Source organism: Ochotona curzoniae, unplaced genomic scaffold (assembly GCF_017591425.1).
Source record: "Ochotona curzoniae isolate NIBS_2020 unplaced genomic scaffold, NIBS_Ocur_1.0 scaffold_4701, whole genome shotgun sequence".
NCBI lineage: Eukaryota > Metazoa > Chordata > Mammalia > Lagomorpha > Ochotonidae > Ochotona > Ochotona curzoniae.
In genome coordinates, this window is record NW_024467122.1 from 7,213,192 (window position 1) to 7,236,592 (window position 23,401).

At 50.4% G+C, this 23,401-nt stretch overlaps 1 protein-coding gene across 3 annotated transcripts in view; it reads right to left on the reverse strand.

Moving 5' to 3' along the window:
* ADAMTS17 (ADAM metallopeptidase with thrombospondin type 1 motif 17) overlaps positions 1 to 23,401 on the reverse strand; it is a 206,764-nt gene that overhangs the window by 83,914 nt on the left and 99,449 nt on the right. For all 3 annotated transcript variants that reach the window (XM_040969713.1, XM_040969712.1, XM_040969714.1), the window contains 2 exons: positions 9,939 to 10,079; positions 8,142 to 8,292 (listed from right to left, as the gene is read on the reverse strand). In XM_040969713.1, the coding sequence (XP_040825647.1) occupies positions 8,142 to 8,292; positions 9,939 to 10,079 (292 nt within the window). The remainder of the gene's footprint in view (positions 1 to 8,141; positions 8,293 to 9,938; positions 10,080 to 23,401) is intronic.

Genomic DNA, 23,401 nt, shown 5'->3' on the forward strand with positions numbered 1-23,401 from the left:
ATTACAGGGCGATAACATTGCTTTCAAAGCACATGCACACACAAACATACCAGTTTGGTAATACGGTACAACACATGTTCCTCCATCAACATGTTACATGATCCTTTTTGGTCATGTGTCCTGGCACGATGGTCATTTGGAGGTCACAGGCAGCATGTGTAGTCTGCGGAGATGTCAGCCTTGGCTGTGATGTGGAGGGAAACACCTGGGCTTCCCCAGGAGCGGTGGCATTTGTGAGATGGCTAACAGTGTGGTGGTGCATGGCCACACTCCCAGTTCAAGGGAAGATAATGGGGAAAGACAATGGGGTCCTCTCTGTCCTACTTGTTTAAAAAGGAGACTTATTTATTTGAAAGTCAGAGAGAGAGAAAAGGGAAGGGAAAGAGAGAGAAGTGGGTTTTCCAGCTGCTGGTTCACTCCCAGATGCCCCAGTTGTCCCAAGGCTGGGCCAGGCCAAAGCAAGGAGCCAGGGATTTCCTCCAGGTCTCCCATGAAGCACCTGGGCCATCTTCCACCACATTTTTCCCCCTAGATCATGACAAAGGAGTTGGATAAGAAGTGGAGCAGCTGGGACACGAACCAGCGCCCATTTGGGAGGCCAGCTTCACAGGTGGCAGCCTGACCTGTTCCACTGCAGAGCCAGCCCCTCTGTCCTATTTTATCCCAAGTCCTCTGAAGCTATCCTGGTTGCCTCTCTAAGCTCCTGCGTTTCAGGAAGTGATGATGAGAAAACCCACCCTGGAGGTGAGAGAGCAAGGGCTCCGAGTGCAGCAGAGGAGCCTTCGCTTGGCCCAGACACTGCTCAGGGGAAGGCTGCTTTGCTCCCAACATAGCCGGTCCTGTTCTTTCTTCCTGTTCATGCTCCGCAGTCCAGTAAAGAGAATGCCCAACTCCTCCCCACCAGTGTGCCTCACATTTTCATTCCCTTGGAAGCATATGCTATTGACTTGAAGCTTCCAGAAAGCTGTAAGGCACGCGCACGCACACGCGCGTGCGGGCACACACACACACACACACAGGTACTTTTCCCAACTTCCCAGGAGATTGGCAGGAGGAGGTCAGCTCAGGGCACTGCCAGGGAACCTTCACCAACACAATCTTTCCAGGAAGAGCCCAGGCCTTGGGGACGGGAACAGCCATCACAACTCTTCTACACAAACGCAGCTTTTGAGAGGGGTCAGGGTCAAGGTCAGGGACTGCCAGCTCCTTCAGGGTACTCATTTCCCACACCCAGCTGGCTCTGAGTGGTTCTCTTTGCTGGCATTCAGTGCTGTTCCCCTTTATTAAAGGGTAGGAGGAAGGGTTGAATGAAAGGGTCTATCAGAAGCTGGTTGAGAATTCTACACTGTGATCCCCTCCAGGAGACCCCTATATGCTGCAAACCTGGTGAGGTCCTGAGCCACTGGCGTCGTCCACCTGGAGAAACAGGCTAGTCACAGCCAAGATGACCCCTAACTGAAGGATCTGGCTATGATGTCCGGCTATGATTCAGTTGTACTGCTGGTTCCTTAGTAGATGGAGTACAAATGACCAACACACACTTCCCCCGACCCTTATATCATCCATGTCTAATGTACCTAAGCCCAGGGATCACATTTCCTTCTTTGCTGACTTTGGAGCTGTAACTTTTTCCTATACAGAGTCATAAGGCTTAATTTATTAATAAGGCATCCTGAAAAATTATCATTAATTAGGATGACTGCAATATGCTAATAAAAGTTATTTAAGGGGTAAGCTGCCACCTGCCAGGACACATGTGAGTACTGGTTTGAGTCTTGGCTGCTCCATATCTGTTCCAGCTCCAGGCTCACGTGCTTGGGAGAGCAGCAGAGGATGGTCCCAGTGCTTGGGCCCTCTACGCACATTGGAGGCCTGGAGTTCCAGATTCCTGGCTTATTCCTAGTGCAGCCCAGTCACTGCAGCCATTTGGGGAGTGAACCAACAGATGAAAGATCTGTCTTTGTTTCTTCTTTCCCTCCTCCATTCTCCGGAGCTATGCCTTTCAAATACATAAATGCATCTTTCAAAAAAATTACTTAAACCTCATGAACTATTTCTGGAATTTTCCATGTCACATTTTTCAGACCAAGGGTGAGCAGAGGTAACAGACTGGAAAGAGAAACCATGAGAGGAGACAGCTTACCATATTCCACCTCTTGAGCATTACAATGTGCAAGAGGTGGGACTTCCATGCCTTCCAGCCTGGCTTTCCTGCAAAAGCTGCACCATTTTCTTTCATGTGTGTCACAAGCCCTCAGCCGCTGTGGCAGCTTCCTATGGCAAATTTGCAGCATTTTCTCAATGCAGCCGTAACACAATCCCACAAACAGCATAAACAACATCACTGCTCTGGACTGCAGAAATTGGCGGTCAGCATCCCTGGGACTGAAGGCCAAGTATCAGTGGGGCTGGCACCTTCTGGGAAGCCCCAGGTCTCCTCACCTTTCCCAGCTTGGGGGCGGGGAGGGACTCCTCCCTGTCTCCTCCACTCTCATGCCTTTCTTGTCATGTAAGTGACCCATGCCTACCTCCTTCCTCTCATGTGCATCAAGCCCACCCAGACCCTCCCTGTTAGGACATTTCACTCCCTCACAACTACCTAGTCCTTCCCACTATACCAAGAACACTCACATGCCAGGGATGGGGCCCCAGAGAGGGACCACAGGGATATAACAGCTACTTTTGTTAAATAGTTGTCTTAGTGACCAGCAGTCTTTTAAGGATGTGTGAAGGGGGCCAGCTTTGCGGTGCAGCGAGTGAAGCCATTCCACATCAGAGTCCTGGCTACTCCACTTCTGACTCCGCTTCCCGTTCATGTGCCTGGGAGAGCAGGGGAAGATGGTCCTAGGATTTTGGTCCCTGCCAACAATATGGCAGATCCAGATGGAACACACACAACAGTTGGAACGGTGCCAAAGCTTGGGTGGCGAGAAGATCAGGAACTTATTCCAGGTCTTCCCTGTGCATCGCAGGAGACCACTTCTGCAAGCCGTCACTGCCCAGGGGCTACGATGGCAGGCAGCTGGAGTCCAGAGCTGAAGGCAGGCATCAAACTGGGCATTATGAAACGGACACAATCATCTTAGCTGCTAGGCCAAACACCAGCCAGCCAAAGTTATCTGCCCAACGGTATCTGTCAAACATATCTCTGCTGTGTACACAACTGTAGTCCGGGTTTTTCTTCCAACATTTTGATGCTCTTTTCCCTTATGCTTTTCTCAGGAGAAGGGCACTGCCATCTCCCCTTTTAACTGTAACAATTTTTCCTTTCTTATCTGGCTTTTTAAAGTTGTTTTTGCTTGTTTTTTCGCAACCACTATTTTAACCATGTACTTATGCTCAGTGTTGGTCTAGGTTTCTTCGTTGGGGTTTACTAAACTTCTTGAACCTGTAGTCTTACAGTTTTCACCAAAGAGGACATTTTTCAGTCTTGTCTTCAAACATTTTCCCTACCAACTCCTTGTCAGATTGACAGATCACTGATACGGTATTTAATTTTTTTGTTCTCTTCGTATTTCTTCTTGTATAGTTTTGATTGCTTATTCATCAAGTTCACAAACTTCTGCTGCAATATCAAATTTGCCAGATCCCATCAGGGTATCTTTCACCCAAGACACTGTAGCTTTCCTTTCTGAAAGTTCTTTGCATCTTTCTTTCGCCACTGTTTGGCATATTCCCTCCTGCTGCCCTCCTGAACTTGCCATATATACTTACTATGAATGTCACGGCCATTAATCCTTCTCTCTCATTGTGTTCCTGTAATCGGGAGATGTTCCTCTTCACTTCCTTCCATGCCTGCACATTTTCTAAGTGATGCTAGGCATCATGACTGAAGCTTCTGGCATGTTGTGCAATCTTCCACTCTGTACCCCTGTCTGAGCTTTGTTGCAGGGTCTTATTCTAATCCTGTTGGTCAGGCAGGACCTGATTAGAACTCATTACTATAGGGCTGGGTGTCCTGGGCTGGTTCCTGCCAGCTTCCTCCGCTGGCTGCAGGTGGTCTGCTCACAGGTACATGCTGACCGCTGAACAGTCCCAGGAATCCTCTGAAGATTTCCTTGTGCAGCTCTTTCTTCCATGATGCTATTCCCTGTGAATCCTGTCTGTGTCACTTTTCCTGAATGACTAGCCCTGCTGTCTCTTTTCAGTCCTTCCCCTGAGGCCACAGCCTACCCAGTTAGGAACAGCCTGAGCCTTGTCCCACCTCCAAAGCACCACAGACCCGTGTTGCTTCATGGACAGTGCTTTGATAAAAGCACTTTTTCACATATTTTATTTGCTTTTTGGTTGATTCAGAGAGGAGAGTAAATCTGGAGCCTATTTTTTATATCCAGGGTGAAAGCTGCAATTGGGTTAAGACATGTAAATGCCAATTAGGGACCACGAGCCCTTCATTACAGAATTCCACTGCTACTGTCCAGGGCATGGGCACATACTCATGGGGACGAACATCAAGCACAGTGTCTAAGTGCCTGCCCTGGGAAGCTCTGGTTCTGGCTACAGGGGGACTGTGGGCTTCAGCTGTGCCTATCTTTCAGCAGCCTGAGGAGTTCAGAGTAAGAAATGGACATTTCTGCCCCTGTCACAGCTGGGAACTAGGAATGGGGAAAGGTTACAGGAACAAAAGTGCCATTCGGCCTGACTGGGTGCGAGCTTCATGAAAATTCCACTTCTTAACACTTGACACAGAGCAACAATCCAGGAGCCCGAGCCTTCATCAAGGACACTGAGGCTAAAAGGGGAAGAAGCAATGGCTGGGAACCAGCCCTGAGCCCTCCCTAGCCAGGCACCAGCCTCAAGGCCTCCCGGCCAGACACCATCCTTAGACCCCCTGTACCAGACTCATGGCAGCAGCCAGATACCATCCCTGGGCCCTCTGTGCCAGGCTCATGACACCACCGGGAATGGCTTCTCGTCTGGAAGAAATGGCTGGCACAGGGCCCTGCCGCATGGGTGACAAAGTCCCACACGCCTTTTGGACAAAAACATGTAGGTGGCCTCAGGGAATATCATGTGGGTGCTTCAAGGTGCTTGAGGGAAAATGCAATTAATAGGGAAGTTTGCTTTGGTGGAAAAACCTTTTTAAATCCATCCATACATTTCTTTAATGTATTTTTATTTTGAATTTTGAATTATGTGGTACAATTTCATATAGACTGGGATTCCCCCCAAAAGGCCTGCCCCCTAACAGATTTTCCCCATTTTCCTACAATGGTGTAGTCATTTACAAGGAATCTTAATTCTATCCGTCTCATAAGGAATCATATTTCCATCAGTCTCTTATTTAAGTGTACCCTGACATTGTGGGTACAGACAGTGTCAGACAGTCCAGCATCCTGTAGTCTACACATGTCCAACAGTTTCATTGGGAATCCATCTTTCGTCTAGAAGCAGGGATGCATGTTGCATTATACCCCTACATCTGGATATGGCAGATCCCAGTACTCAATCACTATACATTTCCATAACTGAGAAGCAATAAAACAAGGTCAACAACTGGTATGAGTTAGAACAGCCATAACAACAACATCAACAACAAATTGCAGCACCATGAAAAAACGCACCACTGAGTAACCAACACATGGGTAACTAAAAGGAAACACAAAAGTCTCTTGGGAAAAATGATGCCACCATGTAATACATGAGCCAGCAATGAATTCAACAAGAAAAAAGAAATTATCTGGAATAAATAAAACTGAAATAAGAAACATCAAAACACATGGGATACAGCCAGGCTCCCTAGCCATCAGAGAGATACAAATGAAAATCACGTTGAGGTACCACCTAACTCCAGTGAGATTGGCCTACATTCAGAACTCAACTAACAACACCTGCTGGCATGGATGTGGCGAGAAAGCAACGCTCCTTCACTGCTGGTGGGAGTGTAGGCTAGTACAACCACTGTGGAAATCAGTATGGAGAGTGCTTGCAGAATTGCAAATAAATCTGCCATATGACCCAGCTACCCTGCTGCTAGGAATGTACCCAATAGAAATGAAAGCTGCATGTGAGGAGGGGATCTGTAATCCTATATTTGCAGCAGCACAATCTACAATAGCAAAGACATGGAAACAATCCAGATGTGCGTCCAAAGAAGAGTGGTTGAAGAAACTGTGGTACATCTACTCCGTGGAATATTATTCAACTATTAAGAAGAATGAAATTATGCTATTTACAACTACATGGTCCCAACTAGAGACCATTATGCTCAGTGAAATGAGTTAATCACAAAAGAACAAATGTCATATGTTCTCTCTTATATAAGGAAATCAGCATGAAAAGTGTAACTTCAATAATCCGATCCATACTGTTTTTTGTTCATACATACATTTCTAATGGCAAGCTCATGGAAAAAGTATATTGTGAAAAAAACACTGATCAGCTTTTTAAAAATGAGCATAAGCAAATTCATTCATTTCCCACACATTTTGAAATGCCCTTACACGTCACACAGAGGGTGTCTAATGTGGCTTGTGTGCAGGTTCACCTGTGGGTGCGAGAAGCCACATAAGGAGCTCTTGATTCACTCCCAGGGTCATGGCTGGGCCCCAGCACATCAAACCCACTGTGTGCCAGGAGGTGCTGCTCCCTGCACCGGGTGGCACAGTGAGCAACAACAATGGCTGCTTCCCCTGGGAGGCTTGTGACCTGGAAGGAGACATCATCAGCCACCGTCAGAGGTAACAGGTGAACTCCAAGGAGCCGTGGATGCTGCCCGTGTGGCCTGAAGTGGGTGGGCACATGGTCATCTTCAATGCAGTGGCCCGAGTGGGCCTCCCTGAGGTCATCCTTGCAAACGGCTAACAGAATACAACATGGACAAGAGAAGAGAGAGAACAGCTGGGCAGAGCTCTTAAGAGGCTCGGCAAATCTCTGCCAGGAGAGGTGGCAGATGCCAGCATTGTGAGAGAGACCAGAGCCAACTACACTGAATGTTCACAAAAAAACAGAGACCCGGAAGGCAGCTAGCAGGTGTTCCTCCTGGCACGGCAGTGTGTGGCGCTGGTTGGTCTGGACCAGATGTGAGCAAAAGTTCCAGGAAGGAAGCCCCGGGTGCTCAGCATTCTGAGGGGATGGGACAGGAAGATGTGTGCCGTTCTGCCCTCCTCCCCATCCCCGCTGAAGAGCATCAGACCTGGGCAGGGAACATCCTCTCTGTGAATGTGGCTCCAAGCCTGCAGGAAGTGATACAAGCCTGACACGAAGAAGCAACACCATCCACCTGCTGCCTGTGGGCCATCACAGGGACTTCTCTCCCCCACATGATCATCCTGGCTAAGCTCCCAGGCAGGACACTGCCTGTTACCACCAATCTTTGCTTGGAAAATTCTCAAGGAAGATCCAGGAGAATATCCATAGCTGCAGAGGGGAAACCAGGTCCAGCTGCACCATGACCCACAAACAGGAGACATCACTATACACAGACCTGGGGCTGCCAGGGAGAAGCAGGTGACCTTGGAGAGTCCTCCCCTAAGGAAAGGATGTTACAGGACCTGCCTCTGCTCCAGCACTAACAGACCACAGGGCTGGTTGCCCAGCCCAGCCCTTTCTGGCCCCAGGGAGCCAGGCTCTGGCTTCCTACTTACATCTCCTTGAGACTCTGTTTTAGTATCTGTTAAAATGGGTTCAAAGACTATGGCCTGAGAGTTGCAAACAAGGTTCAATGGGAAAGAGCAGGAAGGCCCAGTCTGGGCGATCTGAGCCCCCATACATCCATCTCCCTCTGCCCCTCCACCCAGTTGCCTAGTTCCTGCAGGGGAAAGCCACTGCCGCTGGTAGGAAAGTTTGCCCAGCTACCACCCCCTCAATCTTACCCTGTGGGGAGGGAGGCTCCCTAGCAGGGAGGTGACACAGTGTGACCTCCCAGAAGCCCATATGACATTCCCTTTGCCAGGGTTCTGCAATTCTCACGTTGATGCATTGGGCTGTCAATGTCAGCCATATCCCTCGGGTGTCCTGTGTACAGGACTGTGTGCACACACATGGGTGAGCATGGTTGTCTGTGTGACTGTATACATACATGTGTGTGTGCACGCTTGTATAAACATGTGCTGAGTGTGAATGCCCATGTCCTCCAGCTGGAGCCAGGCCTATGGAGGGTTGCCCAGCCCAGCCCCTTCCCCTCCCTGGGGTCTGCTCACCTCCATGTTTTTGCAGAAGGTGGCGTTGGTGCCAAATAGGATCTGGCACTGCTCATTGGCGCTATACTGCATGCCGGGCAGCTTGTGAGGGAGGCGCACTGCATGCTGGCTCCTGGGGTCAGTGACCAGCAGACAGGAGCTGACTTTAGATCTGAAACAGCCAAGAGACAAGCTGACCTATGAGCTTCCGGCTCAGGATTTTGTGCTAACTTCCCAGTCCCTGAAAAACACAGATCCCCGAGTCTCTAATGGAGAAAGCACCCAGGGCCTGGCACATCCACACAGGCTTTTTCCACTCCTTTCGCACTTTCTCCACATGACCCAATAGTTTGCCTGAGGGCAACTGAAACTTGGAAACTCAGGAGAGGTCTGGGGACAGCACCCACAGGCCTAATGGACTTTTACTGGGGAATCAAATGAAAGTGCTTTCAGAATAGAACATGAGGACTGGTACCATGGCACAGCAAGTCAAGTTACCATCCTTAGTGCCAGGATCCCACATGGGCACTGGCTCACATCCTGACTGTTCTGTTTCCAACCCACCTCTCTCCTAACGTACCTAGGAAAGCAACCAAAGACCGCCCAATCCCTGGACCCCTACCACTCATGTGGGAGACCCAGAAAAAGCCCCTGGCTTCAACTTGGCCCAGTCCTGGTCATTGCAGCCATTTGGAGAATGAACAAGCAGTTGGAAGATTTCTATTTCATCTTCTCTCTCTGTAACTCTGCCTTTCAAATACATAAGTCTTTAAAAGAAAGAAAGAAATGGATTACTGGAATATTTTCAGAGATCTTGGCTTTGAGTAAAAGTTCCTGTGAGCAGACAAAAGGCCTGGATTGGGGTTACTTTAAGTGAAACTGAATCCATAGATTCTCCTGACAGGTGCAGGTCTAGGCTTGCTGGGTTGTAGCAGGTGCGCCCATGTGGCATCCTACCTGCTGCTGTCCCTGGAGCCGCAAGGTGCACAGGGCTCAGCGCCCCAACCAGACAGGAATGCTGCTCATGAGTAGGAGGAGGAGGAGTGAAGAGGGAAGACAAGTGGGAAGGAGAGAGGTAGGAAGGGAGAGGAGGTTCTTCCATCTGCTGTTTCAAATGACCACAACTGCCAGGGCTGGGCCAGACTGAAGCCAGAAGACCAGAGCTCCCTCCAGGTCTCTCACATGGGCGCAGGGGCCCAAGTGCTTAGGCTACTCTTCACTGCTTTTCCCAGGCACATTAGCAGAGGGCTAGATCAGAAGTGGAAAGTGGAGCAGTCAGAACTTGATCTGGCACTCTCATGGGATGCTGGCTTACCCTGATATGCTACAACACTGGCCCTCCAGAGTAGTCCATTCTCAAGTCAGCTTGCCAGTTCATGTCTCCGTTGGCAGGCAGCATCATGAGAGCAGCCTCAGGTAACGACACCTTGGCCATGCACCCCAAACTCCCTGGGGGACATTAATGTGGCCCTGCATGGAACTGCACAGAAGGTGAGCCTCAGAACTCACCTTGGTCTCATTGGGGTGACAGATGAACACAACTCAGGGCAAAGGGATGGGGGCCTGGACACAGATCTCAGGGCACCATGTGGTCCACGGGTTCAGACTCTAACAGGGCCTGAAACCAACTGTCAGTTCTTCCACAGAAGGAACTGGGGATGGGACAGCTCAGACTCTTTTGGGGAAGCAGGCGGCAGCAAGACAGACTCCACTTCCCTGCACACCCATCCCAAGAATGCAAGGGGGCAGTCCCCCACTGAGGCTCAGCTCCACAGCTGCCCAGGGGTGTCTCAGGCCGTGATGTGACTCGGGACTCACCGGAGGAAGTTTTCCAGGTCCTCTCGGCTGCAGGCAGACCAGGAGAGGTCGCTGGGGTTGCGACCTTTCACCCACTCCCCGGACATGATGTGGGACCTGCCGGCGCAGGATGTGTGGTCGTCGTCATGGTTCATCCCCAAGCTGTTGGGGAGGAGAAAACGGGGGCACTTCAGCCACAGCATTTCAGTTTTAGTCCCACCTAGGTTCAAGGTCACATGTCCCTGAAGCAAGGCCTCCATCCCACAGGTGAGGAGGGGTTCACGCTGAGTGTATGAACCCCCTCACCCTTTTGTTCGGTGTCCCAGGGCACACCAAAAAGACACAGAGGGCAATGGTTTGCTTGCAGGCCAATAGGGAAGGAGGCAGCAAAGAACAGACACCAGACCCCTTACTAGGAGTAGGGACCTTCCAGTTCTTCCCCTGGGGACACCTGGGGATCCTATTTGCTTGTTCATGTGAAAAAACTCAGTGCTCCTGGGATGGAGGGAAGTCACTGTGCTAAGGGCCAGGGGAGCAATCCAAGACCAGAACCTGCAGAACATTCCAGAGGGGCCAGCTCTGTGGCACAGCAAGGAAGCCTCTACCTGCAAAGCTGGCATCCTATATGGGCGCTGGTTTGAGTCCTGGTTGATCCATTTCCCACAGAGCTCCCTGCTAATGCACCTGGGAAAGCAGTGGAGGATGACCCAAATACTTGGGTCCCTGCAAAGGAAACCAGGATGAAACTCCTGGATCCTGGTGCAGCCTGAGCCAACAAAGGTCATTATGGCCATCTGGGGGAGTGGACAGTGTGTGTTCTCTTAAGATAGAGAAGTTTTTTTTTTTTAAAGAATGTTATGGAGGTCTCATTTGAAAAAAAAATTATATTTATTGGAAAGGCAGTTAGAGAGAGAAATGGCTTCCATCCACTGGTTTGCTTCCCAGATGACCACAGTGGTCACATTCATCAGGGGTGGGCTAAGTCGAAGACAGGGACCAGGAGATTCTTCTGGGTCTCCCAAATGAGTGGTAGAGTCCCAAGCACTTGGGCTGTCATCTACTGCTTTTCCAGCATTAGAAGACAGCTGGATTGGAAGTGGAGCAGCCAGGACTTAAACCAGCACCCACATGGGATATTCATTAATCCTTAGCGCCAACCCCCAAGGAGGTCACATGCCATTACATTATGCAAAGAGGGGCTTTTTTGGTCTCCCTGCCCCACAATCCCTGAGAGGCCCAAGGGTGCCATCTGGGCCCTGGTGGCCAAGCACGAATCAGGGGTGATGCAGTACTTTTCACACCAACTCTGGGCAGTAAGTCAGAGACCAGCATGCATGAACATGCCTGCTGTTTGCCCACAAATCTCCAGGGCTGGGGAGAATCAGGCTCAGTCAGTCAGTCATTTCAGAAGGCCTTTCTGGTGTTCTCCAAGCATCATGTACCAGTACAGGAGGAGATGACAGGAGGCGTACAGGGTACCACCTGGGGTGAGGATGAGAACACAGACACAGCTGGTGGCACAGAGAGGCTGCAGGGCATCACGAAGCTACACCTTCCCGCTCTTCCTTGTGTCTCAGCATCTTCCTCCAACTCCCCACTCAGTGCTTGGTACTGACGCTGCCCCGAGCATCTTCCACCAACTCCCCACTCAGTGCATGGTACTGACACTGACCCAAGCATCTTCCACCAACTCCCCACTCAGTGCTTGGTGCTGACGCTGCCCCGAGCATCTTCCACCAACTCCCCACTCAGTGCTTGGTACTGAAGCTGCTCTGAGACAGGCCCGCTGTCCTGCTTCTGCCTACCTTGGGGCCTCTCCCAGCGCTCTCCTGGCCAAGGCTGGTGCCGATTCCAGTGGTGCACTCAGGGGCTGGAAGGGTCACCTTTTATCTGCTCTCCCCTGTCCACCGAGAACCAGCTATATTTACCCTCTTGCCTATGGACGCCAGAGGCACGGGTGCTTGGCACTGTAATACATTCGTCCTGTTACATGGTAGGTTGACCAATGAGAAGCAAATGGGTTGTTGGCATGTAAACAGATTTAGCTAACAGTGAAAAGAGATTGCTGACAAGCTGGATCTGGGCAAGACAACAGTAAACGATGAAGAATGACTAATGAATCAGAAAAGTCTGTTCCTAGATGGCTTCACAGTGGTCTTCTATGTTACACACACACACACACACACACACACACACACACACACACACACACACACACACACACACACACACACACACACACCCTGTCTTCATGGCTTACATAAAATAAAATGCAGGGCCAGTGTTGTGGCATAGCATATTAAGCCACTATTTGCTATGTCCATACCCCATGCTGATGGGTTGGTTCAAGACTGGCTGCTCAGCCTCTGATCCAACTCCTGGCTAATGCACCTGGGAATGCAGCAGAAGAGGGCCTGTGCACTTAGGCCCATGCCACCTGCATGGGCAACCCAGATGGCATTCTAGGCTTCTGGTTTTGGACTCGCCCAGTCCCGCTACTGTAGTCATTGGGGAGTGAACCAGCAAATAGAAGATCTCTCTCTCTTTCAATTTAACTGTCTCTCAACTGTGCCTGTCAAATAAATAAGTAGGTAAATATATTTTTAAAAAATTTCTAAAGATCATGTTTTGAAAACTGGGTTATTGATTTGAATTGACATTTCCCCAAGGACCACAGATACCAGACACATGGCCAGCAGGTGCGTGAAAAGATGCTCTGGGTGTCTGGGGAATGTAAGCTAAAACCACCAGGGAAACAACCTCACACCTGCCGTGCTGTGTACCACCAGACCACCCCAAGTGCTGGTGGGGACGGGAGATGCTGGCCCTTGCACACTGCTGGAGCAACACATGGCAGTGAAAACCACTGGGGAAACAGAGCATGTGGCATCTTCAAAAAAAAAATCTGAAAAACAGAAGCACCCTGTGATCCAGTTCTCATCCTTCTGGTGACTTATCCAGAGCCGAGCACCCACTGACAGACAGAAGGATCGACTCAACATTGCATGCACGTACGGAGGGACCGTGTTCTGCCTTTTAACAAAGGATATCGGAGGTCCATCCCTCTACATTGGGCTTAAGGTGGGATTGGATATCTCACTTTATGGTTACAATGCATTTTTAAAGTTTGCTGATTTTTCCTTCTTCATGAGGCAGCGAGATACGCTTCCATCTACCAGCTCAGTCCCAAAACACCTGCAAATGCCAAATGCTAAAAAGCCACAAACCAGGAACTCTATCCTGGTCACCCAAGGGGGTGGTAGGGACACAAGTCCTTGAGCCATTGCTGCTGCCTTCCAGAGCATGTATTAGCAGGTGGTGCAAGCGGACACAGAGAGAGGGCTCAAAGCCAGGCTCTCCAATAGGGGACATGCGCCTTCCCAGCAACGGTTTGACCTACTGCTGCCATCATGCCACCTGAATGACTAACTGGTGACAGATTCGCAACACATCTCAACGAAACAGGCTGGATATTCAAGGTTCTAGAAATCTCGTGAGAAAGGGGCTCAGCACCCACGTCACGGTGAACAGCTGTAACCATCCCATGCAAACAGGTTGGCTGCCCGTCTCCAGTCTCACTGGCCATTCCTCAGCTTTTATAAAGGGTACCCTTTCACCACAGCCATGGGCCAGGGACCTCTGAGTCCAGGTCTGAGTCATAGACCTGGGTCTCCACCTTGAACTTTGTCCTGCCCAGGGAGGAGTGAGATGTTTCAGCCTCCCCACATCCATCATGGACACATATAGGGACTCTGAGCCTGACGAAATGAATCTTTAGCCTCTATGGTGTGCTAGAGGTGTCAGCCAGCCCAGGCACCTGGAATCCCAGACATCACCTGGGAACTTCTGCAGGGGCTTCCCAAACCTCTGCTCACACGGGAGTCCCATCTTGTGGCACAGCCCCAAGTTTTGAAGGGCTCACAGGCTGCCACGGGAGAACAACTCCATGTTGCAAAACCTGCACACTCACCAAGGTGACACAGCACCCGCTCACCCTGGGAAACATTCAGACCCCCTAACGGGAGCTCCTTAAAACCGCTTCCTACACCTCCAGCACCAGTGGCAGCTTCCTCTGCCATCTGGGATCTGGCTGGGATCTCCCCAGCAGCCGTCACCAGAACATGATTAGTTCCAGGCCCAGGGAGAAGGGTCTCGCTATGTGGGGTGGAAGGGTCCACTTGGGACCACTTCCAAGCTCTCCCTGGTAGTCAGACAGATTGTTCCTCCAAATGCTCGGCCTCTCATGCCCAGAGAACCTGGTGCTACAGTACACATGAGGTGGGAAAAGTGCTCAGAACACCTGACAGACCTCAGCATCTCAGCGGGACATAGCTCCATGGACCAGCGCAATGCCAAGCTCACGTGAATCACTTCTCGGGCAATTTCTGGTATAAATCAAAGATTCCTTAATAGAAAACCTCATGTGATTTTGGGTTCACATCCCCAAGGCGTCATATTTAATGAAAATGGGCAGTGTGCAATCCACCCTCAGAGCACTTCTGCAGGCCAGTCCAGGGCACAGACCTGCCTTGTATCCCACACAGCTTGCACTTGTCAGCACAGTTTCATCTGAAAACAAAATCACATTACTTCTGTGTGAATGATACCTTGGGAACGGCTCTGAGAAGCTTCCTAGAGGGCCCTACACCCTCCTGGCATTTCTCCCAAATCCTGGCAGCCACACAAGCCAGTAGTGTCCCAGAATTAGGACATCTGCCATCCTGCAGGCAGCACCTGAACTGGCCCAGAACCAGCCTGGTCCTTGGCAGCTTTGGGGTTTTGCTGTCAGGTGTTCAACTGGGGTTGACTCCAGCTCAGAATAGTTTTGGCTGAGTTTGTGAAACAAATACTTAGGGGCAGGATGAAGAATTGGGGTGGGGTTGGGGAGGCAACAGCAGGCAAGGCCGCTGGTCCCAGGTCCCAGGTCAGCAGCCAGGAGGCTGCTTAGGAGGCCAAGAGAGAGGGCTGAGAGGCACAGGTTTGAGACTTAAGGATTCTGATAGCCCCTAGGGTAGTGGCCTGGCCCAGTTCCATGCAGCCACTTGTAGCCACATTCCTCAAGCCCAGAGTCTAATGGGAATGGGGTGGCCCTTGCAAATATAGCGTCTGGTTGACCTCAAAGGTTCTTATTCACCCACCCTGGTTACAGCAGCTCTTTCAAAGTCCCTCTGCAGACTCCGGGATCAGCCCTCAAAGCAACATCCTTTGCAAGTACTCAGAACACATGCTCAAGGTGAGCTAGATTATGGCAGATTTCGACCCCCAAAGAAATGAGAGGACAGCATCCATTTTTCTTTTGAGCCACTGAGATTGCCTTCTGATGAGGTCATGTTCCGTTCCTCCTGGACTGAGTGACCCGGATTCCCTGGTAGCATGGATCTTTTCAAACAAACGAGGGAGGGGCTTTGCAGTCAGTAGCTAAGTGCCTGGCAGAAATTCCAGAAGAGAACAGAGCCCCCCAACCCCTGCTTCCACTAGTTATCCCAGGGCCACCTCACTTGCCAGCTCTCCTGCCTCCAGCCCTGCCTAACCCCATTCAGAGGAGTGGTTATCAGGCAGGTGGGCGGGACTGCAGCAGAGACCCCGTAATTCCCCCCAGTTCAAAGACTCTTGGGGGACATCAAGGGGACAGGAATGTTCTAGGCGGGAGAACCCCTAGGGACAGGCTGCTTTCTGATCCCAGGGACCACTGCTCCTTTCCATCCCCACATCAGGACAGGCTGTATGACCTCATGACTGCCACCCTGCTTTTTACATCCTGTAGCAGGGCTGGGGTGGGGCAGGGACAGTAGTGAGTCCAGCTGACAGATGCACAACAGGGTCAGGGAAGTCAGGCTGGGGTGTGAGTGTAGAGGTCACCCTAAGGGCACAGCGGGGCCAGGGAAACCAGGCTGGGGTGTGTGTATGTGTGTAGGGATCACCATAAGGGGCTCCAGCCCCCACATGACTCAATCAGAACAGTGGCACCTGTGCTTGCACCTCCTCCCCTCACTGGTTGCATCTTCCAGCTCAGACCCAGTTCACAGGATCACTTCCTCCTTGCAGGGGCCCCGGACCCTCTGCTCTGAGAGGGAGTCCTCCAGCACCCGTCATCACCTGTACTTCAATGTGCCCAGCCCCACGGCAGTCCCACAGAAGGGGCTGGGAAGTCTACACAATGTAAAACAGCTCAATCATACCTGAAAATTCCTCTGAGAAGAAATTCTGTAGCCCCAGGCCCTTTGCCTGTTGGGGATGTGGCTAGGGGCATCACCTGAGCACAGGGTCTCTCACTGCCTTGGGTCTGAACACCTGAAGCAAGCGGCCACAACCCCTTGCGGGCAAAGCCCCTTCACAGCCCCCCTAGAGCGATTTAGCACTGGGGAAATGAAAGAGAACTTCAGCCACAAGTTCCTGACTCTAAGACCAAGATGGAACACACGGACTTTCTGAAAGGATTGTTTCTCAAACATGGCTGCACTGTGGATCCTTTCTGGAACATTCTAGAAAACCTCATGGTCTGGCTGCCACCATCAGAGGTCCTGACCACTTTAGTCCCAAACAGGACCCGTATATATGGATTTGTGAGAGTCCAGGTGCTTCTAACGTCCACCAAAGTCTGAGGGTCACTGCAAGTTAAAGCTGGGGGTGGGGAAACCCCAATGACTACGAGAAGGCCCTGGGATGGGGGCAGTGGGAGGTCTGGATGCTGGGTGTGGTGGTGACTACATTCCCAATGGATGCCAAGAGTGGTGGTGCAGACAGGGTACCATGGGGACAAGGTACCAGGAAGCACCTGACCTGGCTCTCAGACCAGCAGGGAAGAGAACCACGGGGGACTGCAGCCAACTTGACAGGCAGCCAGTCAGTGAGTCAGACTCACCTACACGGCAGGAGCCAGCCACGCAGACCCAATAGATGCAGAGACAGGGCATGTCTGTGGAAGCAGGAGCTGCTGCCCACCAGGGTTCTGCCCGTGCAGACCCAAGAGGCCTGTGCTGTGTGTGCACTGTCCGAGAGCCGCAGCCACCTTCTCCCACTCCTGATCCCTACGATCCTCCATTTGTTTAGGGAACATGAAGTAGCTGATGTCTGTGCACAGGATGTTGCTCTTCTTGGGAACTAAGCAGCACATTCTGGCTGACATCAGATGGAGACGGGCTGGGTCAAACACCAGCTCTGTCTTTAGCAGTGCTCAGCTGGTGCATCCCCATAAGGAAGTAACTTTTCTCTCACAGCTACTATGATGGCCGCCCAACCATCTTCCCTAGGCCTTTTTTGGGGGATGGTGGAGCATCCGAATGGTTCTCATTCACCCCTGGGACACCTATGATGTGCTCTCCACAGGCAGCTGGCAGGCATAGGGCAGTCTGTCTTCAGTTAGCATGTATTATTTAAAATTACATCCTAGAGAGCTTGCCCTTCCACTCAAGCATGTTGTTGTTTAAATAAACAGGCTAAGAAAGAAAAAGGGCCCAATGCAATAGCTTAGCGGCCAAATCCTCGCCTTGCGTGCCCAAGGATCCCATATGGGTGCCAGATCATGTCCTGGCTGCTCCACTTTCCATCCAGCTCCCTGCTTGTGGGTTGGGAAAGCAGTCTAGGATAGCCCAAAGCCTTGGCATCCTGCACTTGCATGGGAGACCGAGAAGAGGTTCCTGGCTTTTGGTTTCAGATTGGCTCAGCTCTGGCCTTTGTAACCACTTAGGGAGTGAACCAGCAGACAGAAGATCTTTCTCTTTGTCCCTCCTTTTCTCTGTAAATCTGTCTTTCCAATAAAAATAAATGAATCTTAAAAAGAAAGAAAAAAGATATAGGGGACAGTGCTGTAACATAGCAGACAAAGTCGTCACCTGCCCCACTGACAAATCATATGGGTACCAGTTCAAGTCCTGACTGCTCCACTTCCGATACAGCTCCCTGTTAATAGCTGGGGAAAGTAACAGAGGGTGGCTCAAATTCTCATGCCCCAGGAACCATGTGGGATAACTGGATGCAGTTTCCTAGCTCCTAGCTGTTCCAGCCCCAGCCAGTTCAGTTATTTGGACAGTGAATAGTAAATCAAAGATTAAAGATCTCAAGCTCCCTCTCTTATCTAACACTAACTTTGCCTTTTAAACATATAAATCTTGCTTTTTAAAGGATCACCTGGGATGTTGCAAACATAGCCAGACCCAAGGTCCACCCTCGACCAAGTCCATCAGGGTCTCTGAAGGATTCGGTGGATCTGGGCTGATTCCTCTAGAAATAGCTCTGTCCCTTCGGAGCCCCGTGATCCCCCGGCAGCCAGCTCAGCCCGGCCTGCCTTCCTGGCCAGCACTGACTGTGATGGAGATCACATGTTTGAGACCTTTCTCAGGCGCCCCTCTATTCGCCTTTCCCTTTGCTCAGTGCACCCCGAAAGAAGCCCACATGGACAGTCAACAGGGAGAGTTCTTGCTGAGGCCAGAGCCAGGTCAACGTCACAAGCCTGCCTGCTCTTTTCTTCCTTCACACGGGACCAGAGAGGGCAGGGGTGTTGGCAAAATCCTGCCCCAGCTAGAACACAGGCTCCCGCAGTTCCTGCGCACGGTGGCCAGGATGGGGTAGCCGGGCTGCAGAACACTGCTGCCTGTCACAGAGCCACGGGGACCGTTCTGACGGACACCCACTCTGCAAGCCCTGTGTCACCAGGCAATGTCAGCTTAGGGGACCAGGGCAGGCAGTGAGATCTGTCACCTACCTCCACAAGGCCAGGCGGCCCACAGCTTGTGCGACCCTGACATCTGCTGGCATGGCCAAGACCCCTCAAAGTCCCGCCTAGCCTTCCCAGCCTATGGGGTTTGCCTCGGAAATCCTAGCGGGAGCCTTTGGGGATGCTGTTCCTGGTATGTCTTTTTGCCTTCCCCCAGGCTCTTCTTAAGCAACACTTGTTATCTTTACAGCAATCTTCACTTCCCCTCGTATAAATTATAGCTTCTCGCGGTAATCACTACTGCTTAGCTGGCATCCAACTGACGGGATAAAAATATATTCCATCGCCGACTTAATGACTATGCACACAACTTGTCCTCAAACCCTCTCCAAATTTTGGCTCAAAGCAGCACTAGTGTTAAGAGACTGGAATGTGGTTTCAAGCAATGCCAAGTCTTGCATAAGCAATAATTGATATTTTTACTAGCGGTGACTTTGTACTTGATAATGGGTTATTAAGACAGGCAAGGAGAATTGCCCCAACAGCTCTACCCCAATTCTCTACTGCAAGGTAAAAGGAAAAGGTGTTCCAGGAGAAAGCCTCCCAGTGCTGATAAAAGCACAGGCTGACAGGTTCTGTATCTCCCAGAACACACCACTCCACAGAGGAAGTGGCAGAAGAGGGCGCATGTCCCATGTCTCCCAGGAGGGAGGCTCTGCAGCCATCGCCTATGTCCCCTCGCCTCGCAGCCCCACACCCGCAGCTGGAGTGAACGGGATTCAGAAACAGCAAGGCTACCAAGCTGTCTCCTGTTCCCTTCTGAAAAGAGCTTGCTATTGGCCTTGCACTGTTGGTGTTCGGCTTGTGTTTACAGGAGACTGGCGCCAACCTGGCAGCCCCGACAGAGTGGAGACTAACTGGTCTGAAACCAGAGCGGCCTGTGGCACACTGCCTTCTGAACCTGCCCCATGGCCAAAGACCTTTTCTTCCACTGTAGGTGGAAGTCTGGGAGAATTGCCCTTAAGTGAAGGCGGTGCAGGCCCTTGTGCCTCCATAAATGCTATAGACCTTACCTGCACCCCCATGCTTCCGAGAATGAAACCAGCACCCCAAACCCTGGTGCATAAAGAGAAACTGAGGCACAGAACAGCCACCAGCCTTTTTGAAGGAGAAGGTGTTGGGGCAGGAGGGAATAGTGAAGACTCTACCCTCAGTAGTGCCCTATGTCACTAAGCTCTTGGCCCCATGGGGCTAACTGACCTGTTTCAGCTTCTGCACACATGGCGCAGGTGCTAGCTGGAGGCGACATCTTTGCCCACAGGGTGCCCCCTGCAGACAGCACAACACGGCTACCCTGCTAGCCTCCTCCTCTTCCCTCACCCTCCAGCCGGGGACAGCTTCATTCCTTGCGATGTCGCCAACATATAAACATTGACTTTTGGCAGCCAAAGCTTTTTCTTTTTCAGAGCACAAGAGATTGTGAAATGGATTAATCCAGCACCCAAATAAGACAACAGCACCAACTCTCCAGGCCTGCCTGAAGATCTCTCTTCAGGCACTGCTGCCCAGATCATGAGGTCAAATTGACCCACACTGCTGTAGGTCGTCTCTGCTGCCAGGCTAAGATTTCCAATTCAATGCCAAGTGTGCGTAGGATGCCTCATGAACTGGCACTGCATGGGAACTACGGGGACTGGTCATGGGGACCTAGCGCCTGTTTTTTTATATCCCCACGCCATATATACCAGTCCCAGATGATCCCATAACCCCTCAGCATAGACACATGGCCAGACCACAATGATCACCCCCAGGTGGACGGCAGACACACCTGAAGCTCCCCCGATGACACCAAGGGTGGTTCATCCCCAGCCCTCCCCAGGGAGATGAGAAGCTGGGGCATGTCTGCCAGGCACACTGCTCAACCTCAAGTTCCCTTTCTCTTTCACTCTGGGGAAAAATCAAGGAGCTGTCTGGCACCTACCAAGACCCAGGAGACTGGAGGCCCCCTTGAAAAAGGAGGTGCATCCCATAGTGTGAGGATGAGGGAGGCCCACATTGTTTATGCTCCCAGAACCATCAGCCTGGAGCCACCTGGGCCAAAGTGAAGACACATAATGAAGGTAACCATCAATGGCAAAACGGGATGATGGCCACAGGGTGCCTCAGCCAGGCTCTCTCAGTGCTGCTGTCACCAGGAGGAGGAGGAGGCCAGCGAGAGGCTCACAAATGTTACTGCAAGCTGGAGGCCCCTAGAGGCAGAAACAACGCAGGACTCCAAATCCCGCCCCCAGCCCCCCCCCCCCCATCCTGAGCTCCCCAGAGGCCTTTAAGGCTTTGTCCCCTTCCATTGTCTTTTAGTTCAATCCCCAAATCATTTTAAATTCACAGGCAGTTAAACAAAGACAGGTTGGGCCTGTGTAGACCCTCCAGCCAGAGTCCCTGATGGTGACACTTTGCTTGTGTGTGTGTTCAGTATAGAAAACAAATCAAGGCATTGACACACTGCATAGAATGTACAGCCACACGCATGTCCGTCCGTCTGTCCGTGTACAGCCCTATGCAATGCTAGCACACACATAAGGCCTTGTGTCAACTCCTCCAGAACTGAGCAAGGTCACCATTGCCAGGACCTCCTTATGCGGCCACCCACCAGCACCCCGATTCTGCACACCTGGCCACCACTGGTCTGTCCTCCAGCTCTTTAGACGGGGGGATTGCACAAATGCTTTTGTGTTCATTTTCTTGAGGTTCACTCAACTTGCTGTTGCATCATAATTCACTCATTTCTTTTTAATGGTTGAGTAGATTCCACGAAGTGGATGTTTTAGAGACTATCCAACTGTGAACTCCTGGAAGAACATTTGGTCGTATTTTTCAAAATGTCTAGTTATTTATCTTCACCTCCTTTAGAGGCACAGTGAGACTAAGAGCAAGACAGCTTGATCTTCCATCTGTTATTTCATTCCCTAAATGCGTCCAATAGCCAGCGCTGGGCCAGGTTGAAGTCAAGAACCCAGGACTCTCCATCTCAGTCTACCACGTGGATGGCAGGGACCCAAGCACATGAGCCATTATCTTTTGCCTCCCAGGATGTGTTAGCAGGGAGTTGGGCAGCACCCAAACCAAGAACTCTAATATGGGATTTGGCCGTCCCACACTGTAGCTTGGGCTTGAATAGCTCTAAGTTTGGGGCCGTTGAGTACAGTGTTTCTATGCATATTCATGTGCAGTTCTTCAGGTAAACACACAGGAATGTTGTACATGCACTTGGTCATATGGCAAGTGTTAGTTTTCATAGGGGCTGATGGACCGCTTCTTCAGGGGCTGAACAATTTCGCTTCCAGCAGCAGGAGACAAAGGCACTGACTTGGCTGGATCCTGGTTGGCATCTCACACTGGCTCCATGGTTTCAGCCATTCTTCCAGGGCGCAGGGATCTGTCCTGTGGCTCCAAGGACACTTGCCTGCTCTTAGCTGCCACCTGTGTATCCTCTGCAGTGAAATGCTAGTCCAAATCTTTGTCCATTTTTTAATGGTGATTTGACTTATTTTTCATTGTATTTTGTGAGCCCCTTAGAGACATGACTGTTGCCTGATGGGCAATCTGCAAATATTTTCTGCAGTATTTTCATACCATTTCCAGGGACCTCCACAGAGAAAACAGCACGGTTCCAATCCATCAGTTTTTCCTTTATGCATCAAGTTTTGGTGCCAAGTTTAAGACTGAGCCTCGGGAACTAAAGATGGATACCTACACCTTTTCTTCCCCCAGAAGTTTACTAGTGTGACATTTTAAAGAAAAGTCCATAATTCACTGGAGTAAATTTTAAATTTTTCATTTTATATTTTTTTGGGCTTTTAAAAATTATTATTATTAGAGAGGCAGATTTACAGAAAGAAGAAAGATAGAGAAAAAGATCTTCTGTTCGATGGTTCACTCCCCAAGTGACTGCAACAGCCTGAACTGAGCTGATCCAAAGCCAGGAACTTCTTCCAGGTCTCTCACACAAGTACAGGGTCCCAAGGCTTTGGGTCATCCCCTACTGCTTTCCCAGGCCATAAGCATGGAGATGGATGGGAAGTGGAGTAACTGGAATATGAACCAGCACCCATATACAATCCCAGCACATACATGGCGAGTACTTAAGCCACTAAGTTATTGTACAGGGCCCTGTGAGTCAATTTTTGAATGAGGTAGGAAGTTTAGACCAGGATTGACTGTTATGCGATCTATGAATGTGCAATTGTTCCAGCCATACTGATTGAAAAGGCTATTGAATAACTTTCATTGAATTCTTTTTGTGCCTTAATCTAAAAATAATTGGTCACATTTGTCTGAATTTAGTTCTGGGATCTCTATACAATTGATCCATCCCTCTACCCAGGCCCTGTAGCAGCAACACAGTAGACACCAACAACAGGAGAATGGTTTAGCTCATTTTATTTTCACTTTCCATTGGTTTTTGGCTGTTCTAGTGCCTTTCCCTTTCCCTGTACTTTTGAGAATAAGCTTACATGCCTACAAACACCCAGCTGACATCTGTAGGAATTACATTAAACCCACAGATCAGCTTAGGGAAAACTGGTATCTTTCTTAAATCCTTCATCCAAGAATACAACATGATTCCAAGTATTTAGTTCTCTATTTCATCAGCTTTTGGTGATTTTTTTTTTTTACCAGATACCATATATATTTATCTATTTGAAAGGCAGAGTTATAGACAAAGAGTCAGAGACCAAGAAATTTTCCATCCACTGATTTATACTCCAAACGGCCACAACAGCCAGGGTTGGGCCATGCTGGAGCCATGCTGGAGCCAGAAACTCTATGC